General features: G+C 45.8%; 1 protein-coding gene across 1 annotated transcript; it reads left to right on the forward strand.

Moving 5' to 3' along the window:
* Positions 1-6,699: 6,699 nt before the first annotated feature.
* LOC119875990 (T-cell-interacting, activating receptor on myeloid cells protein 1-like) lies at positions 6,700-7,924 on the forward strand. Its single transcript, XM_038527889.1, has 3 exons — positions 6,700-6,738; positions 6,869-7,159; positions 7,425-7,924. The coding sequence occupies exons 1-3, from the start codon at positions 6,729-6,731 to the stop codon at positions 7,751-7,753; spliced, it is 630 nt and encodes a 209-aa protein (XP_038383817.1). The 5' UTR covers positions 6,700-6,728; the 3' UTR covers positions 7,754-7,924.
* Positions 7,925-16,383: the final 8,459 nt, after the last annotated feature.

The following is a 16,383-nucleotide window of genomic DNA, read 5'->3' on the forward strand; positions in this document are numbered from 1 at the left end:
TACAGTACTTCCCTGAATTCTTTGAGTAGTTCTAGCAAGTTATTGAATCTGACAGAAGCAGGAACCACCAAAATTTTAGGTCATTGGTTCAGAAGTGCAGGTGACTCAGGATACCTACGTCTTTAGCTTGTGTCTGCAGTGAGGACAGTCTTGTGGGTGCTGCACCGTCAGCCTGTGAAGTCTGTGCTAACTCTGGGTGGGTTGTGTCAGAATTGCATTGGAGCTCGGAAGCAGACCCTTCCTCAGCTGAACTCTCAGATTAGACCCCAGCCTTGGCTGACACCATGTTGGTGGTAGTGGGGGCTTCAAATGGTTTTCTGAAAAGGGAATGGGCTTCTGACACAGAGCTGGGTTCCAACTCCTGCACCTGCCTCTTTTACCTCTATGTCTTTGCACAAGGGAATCTGCCCTGCTGCCCCTCACTTTACATATTTCCAGTGAATTGCCCCCTGGCACTCTAATTTTACCAAATATGATTTGGCAGGAAGCACACTGGTTCACCTGTACCGTGAAGTCAGCAAGTTGGTCAAAATGTAGGTAAACCGGGATTTACATTTTTAAGTTGCAGAGACACATTTTGCTATCTAGAGACAAATCAGTGAGGGTGGTGGAAAAGAATGGAAAGTTGCCATTTCAGATCTTCTGATAATTTCATTTCTTGGCTAAGTAAGAGCCTGTGAGTCACACACAGCTTTCCCAGCAGACAAAAACGATTGTGGGTGTAGACACCATGGCTTCACCAAAATCACTGCAAATCCTGAAGAACGTGGCACTGTGCCCACGCATGATGGTTCTTCAAGCATGGTGCTGACACACGTGTACCTCATGATAGGGGCCTCTGATCATGGAATGAGGTCTAATGATTAATAGTGTTGCTCTGCAACCATAGGTCCAAGCAGTTGTCTGTGCCAGCTTCTCAGTGCTATTTACTGGTCAACGTGAGAAGGATGATTCACACTGGGTCCTGTGAGACCCTCCAGAGGCCTCTGCCACTGGGACGGCCAACATGCCTGTCATGAAATAGGAAACCCCAGCCAAACACCCATTTTGGGTTTCCTTGTTCTGAGACACTTTGTGAACATGCTGGTGACCCTCTGACCCAAGAGAGAAAGTCCATCTAGGCAGCTGAGAGGAGAGAAATCCTTTTTTTGCCTGGGATGCACACTCTCATTGTAATGTTCTACAGCTTCTATATTGTATCCTTCCCCTACAACACACAACATGTGGGTTCTATCAGTCTGCTTTAGCAACTGAACCTCATGGCATAGTTAGTAAAAGAACTATTTGGTGGGATACCTGGCTGGCTCAGTCGGTAGAGCATAGGACTCTTTTTTTTTTTTTAATTTATTTTTTATTGGTGTTCAAGCATAGGACTCTTGATCTCAGGGTTGTGAGTTTGAGCGCCATGATGGGCACTGAATTTACTTATTAAAAAAAAAAAGGAAGGGATGCCTGGGTGGCTCAGCAGTTGGGCGTCTGCCGTTGGTTCAGGTTGTGATCCTTGATCCATGGATCGAGTCCCTCATCAGGCTCCCTGCATAGAGCCTGCTTCTCCCCCTGCCTATGTCTCTGCCTCTCTCTCTCTCTCTCTCTCATGAATAAATAAATAGAATCTTAAAAAATAAAAAAGAAGAAGAAGAACTATTTGGCTATAGTCCTTAGCTCTTAAGACAGTGGGGAATGTCTAGCAACCTGAGTATCCAGGATTTTCCAATATTTTCAACAGTGAGGTACCTTTATCTCCTCTTAGGAACTCTTCAGGCTCAAGCCTTGGGCATCTGGGGGGAGGGGGCGTCACACATTTGATGCCTGAAATCTGTGACAGATGAGGACTTTCTGTGAGCCAAGTCTTTGAAGCCAAGTGTGCAAAGAGTATGTTGCAATCGGCAGCACCAACAACATTTTCAGAAAGCGGCATGGAAGGAGGAACTGAAAAGTCTGAGAAAAATCATTACTTCGACACTGTGGATTCAGGGCAAGGCCATGGCCACCCCAGCTCCTCGCCCACCCGTGGACTGCAGAACTGAAAGTAGGCGTTGGACAGGCAGAAAGTGACGTGCTGCCATGATTTCCCAACTACTCCCACTCCTCTGTCTCAGTAAGTGTCACAGGGCACACATTGGGACCACAGAAAACGATAGAATTGGTAAGAGGTTTGGTATTGCTTCTCTGTCTCTTGGCTAAGATCAAGTAGGGTAAGAGATTTGGACTGGGGATGGAAAGAGAAAATAAAACATCAGCTTTGGTTTATCGGCTGCAGAAATCTTAAAAAAAAAAAAAAAAAGAAATCTCGCTGAGTGCAATGCATATGCTACATAATGTAAGCCGGTGCTTTACAAATTTCGATTAGTCTTGTTCCAAGTTCAGGGTTTCTGCTGAATGCCTTTGCTACCTGTACTTTATTGGCTTAATGTGTTTTGTTTTTAATATAGACTCAACCTTTTTTCCTTAAAGAAAAGTGCTTACAATAGAAAATCTTGATACTATCAGCAAAAATCTTGATACTATCAGAAAAATCCAGGTCAAATACAAGGACTATAAAGTAAATGCAGTGATAAGGAAACAATGCTAGGATATTGTAACTATACACTGGTCCTCATCAAGCTTCTGAGCCTGAGACCTGCTAGTTCTTTGCTCTAAAGGCAATAAGCCACGATCCACATATATCAGAGACTAGCTTCAAGGAAGTTTCCTTGGTGATATAATCAGCTCTACTGGACTGCATACTGCATGCAATCATATAGTGCTTTTTTTAAAAGATTATTTATTTGAGGGACACCTGGGTAGCTCATTCGGTTGAGCATCTGCCTTTGGCTCAAGTCATGATCCCGGAGTCCTGGGATTGAGCCCCACATTGGGCTCCCTGCTCGGTGGGAGTCTGCCTCTCCCTCTCCATCTGCCTCTCCCCCCACTCATGCTCTCTCTCACATGCTCTCTCTTTTTATTTATTTGAGATAGAGGGAGTGGATGCACACAGAAGGGTGAGGGTGAGGGACAGAGGGAGAGGGAGAGGGAGAATCTCAAGCAGACTCCATTCTGAACGCAGAGCCCCAGGCAGGGTTCCATCCCACAACCCTGAGATCACGACCTGAGCAGACACCAAGAGTCGGATGCTTAACTCTGTCACCCAGGCACCCCCATGTAATGCTCTGATTGTCCTTCCTTCCACCTAAAATCATCACACATAAAACTGATGGGATGTGTTCTATGTTTGGGAAGTATCACTCTGATCTACCCCCCCCTTAAAAAAAAAAAAACCCTGCAAGAGAGAATACATTTTTATAGATCAGGCATCAAATTTGAGTCTGCAAAGTGAGCGAGTTGCCTCAGATTGCACAGGTGGTAAGGAAGCCAGATCTCAACCCAGAACCGCTCAGCTCCAAAAATGTTTCCACTCAGCCATGATGTCAAATTAAGAGGAACACACACGTGGGATCTGTGGTATGCAGCACCCTAGGCATGTCTGAAAGGACTTCGGAAAAAGCCTGAGGAGGTAGAGAGGAGTGGTTCCGAATGTCCCTGGTTATGGAGCTAGAACTGTACCTCAGAATGAACTGGTTTCCAGACACCAACAAAGCTAATTATTCAGAAAAAGTCAGGGGAGGAGGACCTGCCTCTGCATGGCCCTCTGCACTCAGCTTCCTGCTACCACTACAGTTCTCTGACCCCCAGGCTCTAGGCTCCTCCCCGGAGCACCCCCTTGGGAGGACACACCTGTTTGTATGCGAGAGAATGCAGGGATGTGGTGAACACAGCATAGTTCTGAGGATTCCAATCCTGCACACAGTCCTTGTGGGGCCTTGAGGAATACACGTCCATGGTTATAAGTTCCCTTATCTTTCACAGTTACCTTCAAAATCAGGTTCAAGCACACATGATCAGTCCATGCTCAAAAAATGATCTTTTTATGTTCCTAATTCCTTTCTTCATTCACTCTCCTCTGCCTGATTTAGACACTGATTCTACCAGCATCCCTTCCAGAGATCCTCCCAAGCAACTTGTATGAAATTTTCATTTCTTTTTTATGGCTGAGTACAATTCAGTTTTTTTTTTAAAGATTTTATTTACTTATTCATGATAGTCACACAGAGAGAGAGAGGCAGAGACACAGGCAGAGGGAGAAGCAGGCTCCATGCACCGGGAGCCCGACGTGGGACTCGGTCCCGGGTCTCCAGGATCACGCCCTGGGCCAAAGGCAGGCGCCAAACCGCTGCGCCACCCAGGGATCCCTACAATTCAGTTTTATGTATGGATCATGTTTTGTTTACCCACCCACCTGTTGGTGGACACCTGGCTTGTTTCTACCTTTCAAATGTTCCTGATCTTCCTCATGTCAACGAGATCAACCTTTTCTTTGTCGTATTTGTCTTTGAGAGACAATGAGTCTCTCCTAGTGGACTTCCTGTTGCTCCCCTAAGTTACCAGGCCCCTGAGCAGCTGTCCTGCTGAAGACGGAGATGAGATCAGATGAGATGCCCTAGGGTCTGGAATGTATGACCAATCCAATCTAACCTGAGGGTGTGTCCACTGATCTACCGAGCTGTGCAAAGCCCTCAACCCACTTTTTCAACATCCTGACATAAATTCTGTACTCATTAATCAATAAGCTTTTTTCCTCTCTTTCTCTCTGGCCTCCTGATAACCTCTGTTCCACATTCTATCTCCATGGATTTGCCTATTCTAGGTACTTCAGGTAAGTGGAGTCATAAATATTTGTCCTTTTATGTTTGGCTAATTTCACACAGAATAATGTTTTCCAACTCCACTCATGCTGTAGCATTTATCAGAATTCCACTTCTTTCTATAGAAGAATAGTATTCCTCTGTTGTACAGACCACATATCTGTTCTTTATACATTTATCCTTTGGTGGACACTTGGGTCTTTTCACCATTTGGCTATTTATCACTTTCCTTTTTTATTTTTATTTTTTAATAATAAATTTATTTTTTATTGGTGTTCAATTTGCCAACATACAGTGCTCATCCCGTCAAGTGCCCCCCTCAGTTATCACTTGCCTTTTGCAAACCGTGCAACGTAATATTTTGGAGTGCCCATGGAATTTTAGCACAAAGGCCTGGTAACTTTTCCCTCTTCACTACTAAGACACAAAACTGTTCCATTAACATAGGCAAAAAGGAAAAAGAGTAAACAAATCTCTTAGAAACACAGGTCCAACCAGTATCTGCTGAGTTAGAACAATCTCTCTCTTCCAATAAATTCTGTAAGCAGGCTTGATGTTATTTTTAAAGAGATCTTAGAACTCAGGCAAAACTGTATATACCACATTTGGGCATTAATGGCAGGATGCCTGTGATGGTCAGAAATGCACATAACTACTGTCACTTGCAAGTTTCTTTCTACACCAACATATTCCAAATATTTATGATGCAATCTTGAGAAACGTTTATCTAGGTTTGGTTACTCAGCTGAATACTTATATCACCTGGGAGGTTTCAAAAGTTTGGTGCCTGAGTTCAATCCAAGTGATTCTGACTCAAGGCTTTTGTGGTTTGGTCTGTGCCCTGGGATCTTTAACAGCCTCCACACCAAGGAGAGCACAATGTGTGGCCAAGGCTAAGAACACCTGAGTTGGAGTACCCCACAGATGCACCTGTGAGGGGGGCAAGGAAGGATGGTATGTTTTCTCCTTTCTGGAATATCCATGTGGATTCTTTGAGGCTTGTTTCAGAGGACCAAGTGGTAAACTCTGTCCTGTTGGAGTATCCAGGGATGAAAAGAGATCATGGAAAAGATGGGATCAGAAAGCCCTCAGATTAAAGGCTGAGGTTGACTTAACTAGCCTTTTCCAGGGACAGAGCTGGATCCATCTCTGAGCCAAACCTTACTCACAAGAGGACATGGGTGACCTGGGGAGCTGTGAAAACAGAGCTGGCCTGGTGGGATGAGAATGGGGAAGTTATGGTGAGGTTGCCTTTTTTCACATCCTTATAAAAGCTGAGCTGTGTTTACACGGGCCATCTCGTCAGACGATCAGGGAGCATTCGCTGAGGTCCTACTATCTGCCACGACCTGAGTGGATGCTGGGGATGCTGAGGTGAAGAACACAGACTCCCTGGCTTCCACCTCCTCACAGGTAGTGATATCCTGCATCTTCCGTGGTATTAGGTCCATAAACTCCCACGAGTTCTCTTAGTTACAAACGATATCCATCTTAATTTGTTACTCAAAGCACGGAGCAGCCTTCGGCATGGGGGTTCTTCTGGCCTCGATGAGACCATCAGCAGAACTTCTCGTCCACTCAGGATCACAAACAGCTTCAGAGGTGGTCTAGAGTCACATTCAAGCCTCGTGCTCCCCTATCTTTCTCATGGTTCTTACCTCCCATCCCTCCTCTGTGGGGTGAGGTTGGGGGGGTCCCCAACTATAACACCAGATTGAAAGAAATACAAGATTAAGAGAAGTTCAGGCAGGATAGAAACTGAGAAAAGAGGGGGTTGTGGATCATCTGTGGAACCAGAACCAGTCCTGGGGCCATGTAAGGTGAGGGACACACAGGAGACCTTCCTGGAGAAATGGGGCAGGAGCTGAGAGCACAGCTGCAGCCACAGCCCAGTGAGGGGAAGTGAGAACCCACGAGCATGATCTCCAGGGTCTGTTCTCAGCAGCAGCCCTCGCCCAGGAGACCCCTCGGGACAGGCCTCCAGCCGGGTGCTCGTGTCTCATGGATGATTCTCTCACAGGGCTGTGTGTTGGCCAAAGTAGCTGGATGACTGATGGCGAGTTCCTTCATTTAGACCCTCTCTCTCCTTCACTCCAAACTCCCCATGTCCCTTCTCTTTCCTTAAAGAGACTTCTTGAGAGCAGCTCAGGGCACCAAATCCCATCCCCAAATCTGCTTCCTTCCAGAGACCCTTCCCAAGCCCTTCCTCAATGCCTGGCCCAGCTGGATAATGCCTCCCAAGAGCAATGTGACACTGCAATGCCACACTTCCACCAAGAACGTCAACTTTGTTCTCAGAAAGGGAAGAAGTATCTTAGAGTCCTTGCAATCACTGGCTTCCACAGAGGGCGTGGCTGAATTTCACCTCAATGACCTAAAAACCCGTAACGCTGGACCGTACACCTGCAAATACTATAGACGAGAGCTCCCACAAATAAGTTCACAGCCCAGTGACATCCTCCTCCTGCTGGTGACAGGTGAGGAGGGTGCTTCGGAGTAACAGGGACAGGTGTGGGGGAGGAACCCCAGGGAGGCGGGGGCGGGGGGGAAAGGGGAGATGGAGAAACACAGCAGCAGAACGACTTGGCTGGGCTTCACCCAGGGCTTGTAGTCAGAGTCAGAAGAGGGTGAGACCAGGGATCTATCGTCTCTCCTGCTTGGTGGGACCCCTGCCAGGAGAACAGGGTGGGGGGGGGGGTCTCAGGCTTCTCCCCGTGACCTTGGAGCCCTCTTCTCTTCCAGGAGAGTTCCCTAAACCTTCCCTCCAAGCCCCCCAAAGAGGTGTGGTGACCGCAGGAGAAACCGTGACCCTGCAGTGTCAAAGGCCAGACAATATTTTCATGCCTATAAAGTTCGCTCTGCTGAAGGCGGGAGCAGCAGAGCCCATACGGGTCCAGGATCCAGCAGGGAAGGAGACAGACTTCTCCCTCAGGAGTGTGACAGTCAGTGATGCCGGGAACTACAGCTGCGTGTACTTCCAGATAGGGGCCCCTTTCTTGACCTCACAGCCTAGCAATTTTCTGGAGATCCAGGTGAGAGGTAGGTTTTGCATGATTCTTAGGACATTTTAAAGTTTTAATTAATTGATTAGTTTCTTTTTATTTTGGCTATTTTATTTGTTTTCTCTGGTTCTGTTGACCTATATTGACTCATCACATTGTATCTGTTTCAGGTGTGCAACATACATATATTTTTTAACTGGAGAGCATTTCTTCTGTTATTTTCCAATTCCTGTTTCTCCTTTGTTTTCACCGTCATTTCCTTTTTAAGTCTCTCCTTTCCTACTTTCTAGTCTTCAGCCTTTGTTGTTTTGCCTTCTTGGATAACATCTCAAGTTGTTCCTCCCAACGATCCATCCCGCCACCACCAGGGCCCCTTCTGCCACCTGTGTGTCATCCCGGTGATGGCAACATCATGGTGGTACCTTTGTCATTCTTAGAACGTGGTGCTTCCCCACTCGCCTGCTTTTGTGGCACAGATGTGGTGTCTTCTAAACTGATCTTCTGTGTTTGGCAGTATGTTACTTCGTTGGAGGCCATGCCATGCTTCCTGGGTGTTTTAAGTGTTTGTGTGTGTGCCATGGTCCGCAAACATCCTGTAGTTAACAAGCAAGGTCCGGGTGGGCAGCCCTGAGAGGTGCAGAGGGCATCACGGGGGTCTCCCTGCAGACTCTGCCTCCAAGGAACATTGCTGCTGATGGTCTCGGACAGGAGCTCTGCACTCATGGCACGTGTGGGTTGCAAGATGCAAATGCAAATGCGGGTCCTCTCTAGGAACCAGGGCCAATGCTGAGCCCTGGCTCTTCTTGGGTGAAGCTGAAATGAAATGCATGGTGGTCCTGATGCTCAGCCTCTAAGCTTGAGTCTTCTTGAGCTCCCTGGCGGCAGTAAGTCTTGGCAGGAGGAGGGGAGCAGACGCAGCCACTGAGGTACTTCAGCGCTCTGTGCAGCAACTTGGGTTGTGGGGGTTCCTCCTAAGCCTGATTCCTTTTTTTTTAATAAAATAATTTTTATTGGTGTTCAATTTGCCAACATACAGAATAACACCCAGTGCTCATCCCGTCAAGTGTCCCCCTCAGTGCCCGTCACCCACTCACCTCCACTCCCCGCCCTCTTCCCCTTCCACCACCCCCAGTTCGTTTCCCAGAGTTAGGAGTCTTTATGTTCTGTCTCCTTTTCTGATATTTCCCACACATTTCTTCTCCCTTCCCCTATATTCCCTTTCACTATTATTTATATTCCCCAAATGAATGAGAACATATACTGTTTGTTCTTCTCCAATTGACTTACTTCACTCAGCATAATACCCTCCAGTTCCATCCACTTTGAAGCAAATGGTGGGTATTTGTCATTTCTAATAGCTGAGGAATATTCCATTGTATACATAAACCACATCTTCTTTATCCATTCATCTTTCGATGGACACCGAGGCTCCTTCCACAGTTTGGCTATTGTGGACATTGCTGCTATAAACATCGGGGTGCAGGTGTCCCGGCGTTTCATTGCATCTGAATCTTTGGGGTAAATCCCCAACAGTGCAATTGCTAGGTCATAGGGCAGGTCTATTTTTAACTCTTTGAGGAACCTCCACACAGTTTTCCAGAGTGGCTGCACCAGGTCACATTCCCACCAACAGTGTAAGAGGGTTCCCCTTTCTCCGCATCCTCTCCAACATTTGTGGTTTCCTGCCTTGTTAATTTTCCCCTTTCTCACTGGTATCTCATTGTGGTTTTGATTTGATTTCCCTGATGGCAAGTGATGCAGAGCATTTTCTCATGTCTAAGCCTGATTCCTACCACAAGGAGGGAGAAGGGGAAATGGCAGTGTGGGAGGGTGGAAATGAGATGAAGAGCAAAGAAACACAAGAGAGGTAAAGCAGAGAGAACACAGAGGGAAGAAGGCAAAGGAAGACCCCACTACAACTCTCCTGAAATCCCATGTTGTGTTTCAGGGATCAGGGAAGGTACAGCTGACCACTGGCCAGGAAATACAAGCAGGTGCAGAGAGTCACACTGGGCAGATCCACTTGAGAAGGAAGGATGCTCCTCTCCTGGCTGGCGCTCATCCTCTTCTCTCTCCCAGCTCCTCCAGGTGCCACGTCGGGGGGATTACACCACGGGCAACCTCATCCGCCTGGGTCTGGCTGCCATAATTGTGGTGATTATGGGGGCTTTCCTGGTGGAAGCCTGGTGCAGCCAGAAGGAGCCTCCACGTGGATCCGTGTAGAACAGCTGAGTGCTTCTCTTGGTCATGGGTGGTATAGTGGCACGGGGTTCTCGAAACACCAAACTCTGCCAGGGGGACTTCTTGTGTTTCTCAACATGGATACAAATGGCATTTTTGGTGGGGTATTTCTTCACCATATGGGACTGTCCTGTTCATTGTGGGAACATTTAGCACGCTTTCTCTCCCATGAAGAAACCCCAATTAGTGCGGGAGAAGATAACAAGCGAGGACTACTGTACTTTTTCCAACACCCCTAGATGTGGAGGATGGGAGTGGGGTGGTTTTCCCTAGTGGAGAGCCTGTGTTTGGAGGCCAGGGAAATAATATTCTTCCCCTTCCTCCCTCTTCTGACCTCATGTCTGTACTACTCACGTGCCTCTGGCTGCCTATGGAATGATGAGTGTTGATGGAGAGACCTGTTGATTCTTAATTGTCCTGTGGAACCTGCATTCTTAGTTTTATGAAGAACCGCTCGAGGACAAGAGATGGCTTCCCTCTTGCTGTAGCTTCACTTGGGGCAGAGAATAGGCTGGAGCATAAAAACATGCCTGATAAATTTGGATGACTTGAAAAAATACTTAAAGCTTCAGAGTCAAGCTGTGTAGCCTGTGCAGTCACTTCTGCAGGAACTTTTATTCCATTGAAAAGTGGGGAAAACAGTGCTTCCTGCATAGTTATTGACTCCTCTCCATTCTCCATTCTGGGCTTTGGGGCCAGCAATGAGTCAACAATTTAAATTTATGTACTTATCACACATGCCTTTTACATTTAGTTAACATAGCCCTAATATATTACCTAATTTGGGGAGACTTCCTCTTGGCTTCATAGCATCAAATTGCTCATGAGTTGTCCCCAGAATTTTTTCATCTTCCTGTGCAGGTGTGAAATGTTACCCATGATATTTGCTTTTCAAGGCCTGTTGTTGTTTGTTAATACTCTTGATCTTTTTCACAAATACTTATACTTATCTTATGTTTTTAAAGATTTTAGGGACGCCTGGGTGGCTCAGTGGTTGGGCGTCTCCCTTTGGCCCAGGGCATGATCCTGAGGTTCGTGATCGAGTCCCACATCAGGCTCCCTGTGAGGAGCCTGCTTCTCCCTCTGCCAGTGTCTCTGCCCCTCTCTCTGTCTGCATCCCTCATGAATGAATAAATAAAATCTTCTAAAATTTATTTATTTATTTACTTAAGAGACAGCAAGAGAGCATGAGCAGGGGAGAAAGGCATAAGGAGAGGAAGAAGACTACCCACTAAGCAAGGAGCCAGACATGGGGCTTGATCCTGGGTTCATGACCTGAGCTGAAGGCAGATGCTTAACTGACTGAGCCACCCAGGCGCCACCCCTCATTCATACTTTACAACTGTTATCTCTTCTCTTATAACTCAGGAGATACATTTATAAAAACCTAGTTCTGATCAGAGAAGCAATTCTTGCCAAAGCAATTCTTCATTTCATCTGCTTCCTTTTGTTACATTGGCTTTCATCAGATCATGGAAGAGTCTTGCTTCAGGGTGCTGGAGGCAGACAGGTGCTTTTCCTGGGCTGTGTATCTTGTGGCAGGCTTTCTCAATATGGATGCTTTGGTAGGCTCAGGCAACAGGAGAATGTTTCTGTCCCTTCCACTCAACATTTAAAACTCATGGTTCCTCCTGAGAACAGACCTCTTTCATTGCTCTCTGGTCAAGAGTGGTCAAAATGGACAGAACTCAGGATTTACAGCCAGCACGGGTGTGGCACATCAAACATACACTAGCTGCTCAGTCTACATAACCATCTCTTGCTGCCTTGGCCATGCACGGAAGAGCCTTTGTGATGTTCCTGCTTCCTAATGTGAAACTGCCCAAGTCTGCTTTAGGCTATGCTTCGTCTTCAATCAGAATCTACTTTTACTTTCACATCCTTTGAATTGCAGGAAGTTGCAAACTCAGTATAGATACTTCCACCCTGCACCCAGTTTCTCCAATGGTTCCATTATTGTCCATGACGATATCAACACCAAGAAGCTGACACACTAGTACAATGCGTGTGCAGAGTTCTTTGTTTTATCACGTTCAGATTCATCTGGCCACTGGCACAGTCAACATACTCACGTAGTCTATCCCCATAAAGATGTTTCTTGCAGTGTGCCTTACAGTCACACCCACCTCTCTTCCCAAAACCACTGCAGCCACCAGTTTGTTCTCCATCTTTAAGGTTTCGTCATTTCCTGTATGCTTTATGTCATATTACCTGGTCTTTATTTCCTGAGTGGGGGTGTGACACAAAACCTATGGATCACGTGAGAAGGAAGGAACAAGCTGGAGGACAGAAGTCAGTGCCCACATCAAGCTTCCATTTGTCCCATAGTTGTGAAGCTGATGAGAGGCCCGTAGAGCAGGCTGCAGGGCCAGTATGATCCTGGGACTCCTTTCCCTCCTCTGCTTTGGTAAGTTCCTTAGGATCGTGTGCTCGGGTTCAAGATGAGGGTGGGATAACAGATTGAGAGGTGTGAAGAATACAAAAGAGGTAACATGGGCTTGTATTTACTGACTGCTTCACACATGTCAGGACGTGCACTGGAGGCTTTACACACAGCCACCACTTAAGTTTTTTCCAATATTCAGATATGTACATTCCACATTCATGAGGGTATGCTATGCCTACACCACCTTTACTTATTCAATAATTTACTAACAGTGAGTCAACATTTTTTCTTTAAATAAATACTTATTGAAAATGGAAGCTATTTAGCAATAGTTTAATAATGCACTGTCACACACCTGATAAAGGAGAATTAATATATAATACCATGAAAGGCAGAAAATGTTAGGACATTTTAGCCTCATGCTCTTGTCAGGTTTCTGAGCCCATGGCCAACCACTTCCTACCTATAAAGGGCAATGAGCCAGAGATAAAGTTGTTCTAAAGAAGATCCATAAACGGATCTTCTCTCCTCGTTGTGATCAGAAGGGCCTGGCTGAATGGGTAATAACTTTCCGATGCTGGGATCAAAGCTATAAGATAATGTGTCACTACACTGCCTAAAATAATCTCCTTTGACAACCTATGGTTCATATTCCACCCTACAGGAAATACCACTCTGACCCTTGCAAACAGTCCTGCGTGGTGGGAATCAGGCCTGCAGGGATAAATGAGAACCCTGAGACTAACTCTGAGGGTTCCTGCTCAAGGCCACACATAGAATGAGCAGAACAGTTAAAACACAAGTCCAGCCTGTCTGTCTCTAAAGTCATTACTGTTTCCAGTGGGTTAAAATAGGAAATTTGGGTGGATACAAGTATGGCATCCTCAAAACAGAAATGTCCTTGGGAGTAACGAAACTGATGCTGAATAGGGGAAATTCTAAAGACAAAAGAGGAATAGCTCAATATGGTAAGTGAAAGACCAGTCATGAAAGACCCATGCTACACAGTCCCATTCACATGAAAGTCCAGAATAGGGAAACCCACAGAGAAAGTAGGTTAGTGGTTATTTAGGGCTGGAGATGGTGGAAGTAGGGAAATGCAACAAAAACTGAAGAGTAATGAAGTGTCATTTTGAAGTCATGGAAGTGTTTTAAATTTGATAGTGTGAAGTTTGCCCATATTGTGAAGACAGGAAAGCCCAAAGGATTATCCATTGTAAATGGATGAACTATACAGCAGGTGAATAACATCTTGATAAAGTTGTTTTAAAATTTCCTGTGGAAAATTTTCCTGTGGTGTGGAATGGGATACAGCTCAGGATGTCTGTTTGCAGGGTTTTTGTGCCAAAACCCCGAGTTTCCTCAGACAAGGGTAGCATGTGGTTCTCAGCTCTGTTTTGGGCACCATGACTAGATGTAAGTTCTTACCACATTTCTCTGACCTCTAGATTCTAGAGGCTCATTAAATCTGCTCACTTTGTGCTATTACGTGAGGTTGTGTGATGTAGGTCTTTCACCTTCTACTCAGTTTCAGCAATATCTGAAGTGGCTTGTATCCTGTTCATACAGGGTGGTCCATTACAATGAGGAAGGGTCTGTCCTGGGAGCTCCATCCATTCTGCAGGGACCGGGCAGAAAGGACAAAGGTCCACATCTTTGATGCATAGGGACCAGGCTCCATCCAGAGGTGGGGGTCAATGCCATTTCCCATGTGCAGCTTCCAAGTGGATTCAGGTGTCCACAGGCCTCTGCTATCTCTACACTTGTCCTTCCTCCATTTCCTGGGTTCCTCTGACTTCAATAGCTTTCCTTCACATACCTTGGCACATGTCCACTATCTTCCATTTTCACAGACTGCAGATTTAATTTTCTTGATGTATGAATGTGTTTACACCTTAAAGTCCTAATAACTTCTCACTTTTCCCCTGAAACATTAAACTGTTCCTCCATACAGGAAAAAGAAAGGAAATTTCCGTTCTTAGAAACACATGTCTGGCTTATATTGAGGTGCCTGAGTAGCTCAGTTGGTTAAGTGTCTGCCTTGCGCTCAGGTCATAGTCCCAGGGTCCTGGGATCTAGCCCTGTGCTGGGCTCCCTGTTCAGCAGGGAGTCTGCTTCTCCCTCTCCCTCTGCCTCCCCTCGCTCCACTCATGCTCTCCCTGTCTCACTCTCTCTCAAATAAATAAATAAAATCTTAAAAAAACAGATTATGGGATCCCTGGGTGGCGCAGCGGTTTGGCGCCTGCCTTTGGCCCGGGGCGCGATCCTGAAGACCCAGGATCGAATCCCACGTCGGGCTCCCGGTGCATGGAGTCTGCTTCTCCCTCTGCCTGTGTCTCTGCCTCTCTCTCTCTCTGTGACTATCATGAAAAAAAAAAAAAACAGATTATATCTCATAGGTGATTCTTTTACAGGGTTGTGTGCTGGCCAAAGAGACACAATAGATGAATGTGTAGGTGAATAAGTGAATGCTTTTTTAACTAATGCAGCTTGCCTTTTCATCCCAAATTCTCCATCCTTTCCTTCCCCTTCTTTAGATGGAAAGTAAGGTGAGTGTGTTCTGATCTGAGCTCTACTACTTTCCAGGGTCACTTCCCAAGCCTTCTCTCAGCAACTCACCCAGTTGGGTGGTATCTCCCAAAGTAATGTGATTCTGACATGCTCAACTCTTACCAGGAAGGTAAAATTTGTTTTCAGAAAGGAAGGAAAGCCACTCGTGGATCCCATGCAGCTACTCAGTTCTATAGGGATCCAGGTTAAAATCTACCTCTTCAACCAGACTCACAGTGGTGCTGGGGAGTACACCTGTGAATACTCCATGGAAAAGGCCCCTTTCAGAAACTCTCCAGCTGGTGGTTACAGGTGAGGTTGGTCTTGGCCTGACACAGTCTTCCTTGGCACAGAGAATACGGAAGAACAAAATACTGGAGGATAAGGGGCTCTCACCCTCCATGTCCCCAACTGAGAAAAACAGAATAATTCGGAGTCAGCTGGTTGAATCCAGGCCTTGGTGGAAGCAAAATCACTGCCCTGGTATTGAGAGAGGGCCAAAATCAAGGATCTTCCATTTTTCTCCTGTGTGAGAACTCCCTCCCAGAAGGCCAAGGGAAGGAGAGAAACCAGGCTACCTCTGACATTGTTACAGGTAGTGACCTTACCTTACAGGAAGTAATCTTCCCTTACAGGAATTAATCTTCCCTTGCAGGAAGTGATCTTCTCTTACAGGAAGTTTGCCCAAACCTTCTCTCCAAGCCTAAGGTGACCCAGGGAAGAAATGTGACTCTGTAGTGCCACAGGCCAGAATATGCTTGAACATGTGATGTTGGTTCTCCTGAAGACAAGTACTAGAAAGCATGTACAGCACCATAGACCTGAAGGAAAACGGGCAGACTTTTCTCTTCAAAATGTGACAGTCAACGATTTTGGAAATCGTTTCTGGAAACTGCAGAGTTGTCTACCACCAGATAAAGGCTCCTTTCTTGACCTCCCACCCAATAACCACCTTGAAATCTTGGTAACAGGTAAGGTTTTGCATGATAAGGAAAAAAATGTATATATATCAGAGAGTGTTCTGCTAGTCTCTGATTCTCATTTCTCCATCATGTCCATTATGTCCTTTTTAAGTCTTTCATCATTTCCATTTCTTTGTCTTTTTTTGTGCCTTCTTGGATGATTTCTCATGTCATTCTTTAAGATTATTAAGCTAGTCATCTACTATTGTCTGCAGCTATTACAATTTTGGTTTATGTTGGCATTAGTGATTTCATTCCTGATAACTCTGTCTTGTTTTCCAGATATTGTGTTTCCCCAGCAGACTGCATCTGTGTCATGCATGTAGTACCTACTTGTGTCTCCTGGCCCATACTACTCATCACCTTCTAAAATTATCTTTTGTTTCCTACTATAATTCTGCTACCTTGGATGCTAGACACTAATTTCTCAGTTTATAACTTTGTTTTTTGTCTTACTGATTCTTTTCATAGTCAATGAATATTTTATAACTAGAAATAAAGGTCTGTATGGTTGGTAATGAGAGGTGGAGGGGGTTTTCTAAATATGGTAGCATCATTAC

The sequence above is a fragment of the Canis lupus genome, chromosome 1, assembly GCF_011100685.1.
Source record: "Canis lupus familiaris isolate Mischka breed German Shepherd chromosome 1, alternate assembly UU_Cfam_GSD_1.0, whole genome shotgun sequence".
Taxonomy (NCBI): domain Eukaryota; kingdom Metazoa; phylum Chordata; class Mammalia; order Carnivora; family Canidae; genus Canis; species Canis lupus.

What these genes read in the sequence shown, in the direction of transcription:
- LOC119875990 (XM_038527889.1), top strand. An exon ending in CCTCCTCCTGCTGGTGACAG is followed by an intron (nt 7,160 to 7,424) that starts GTGAGGAGGGTG and finishes CTTCTCTTCCAG; the next exon opens with GAGAGTTCCCTAAACCTTCC.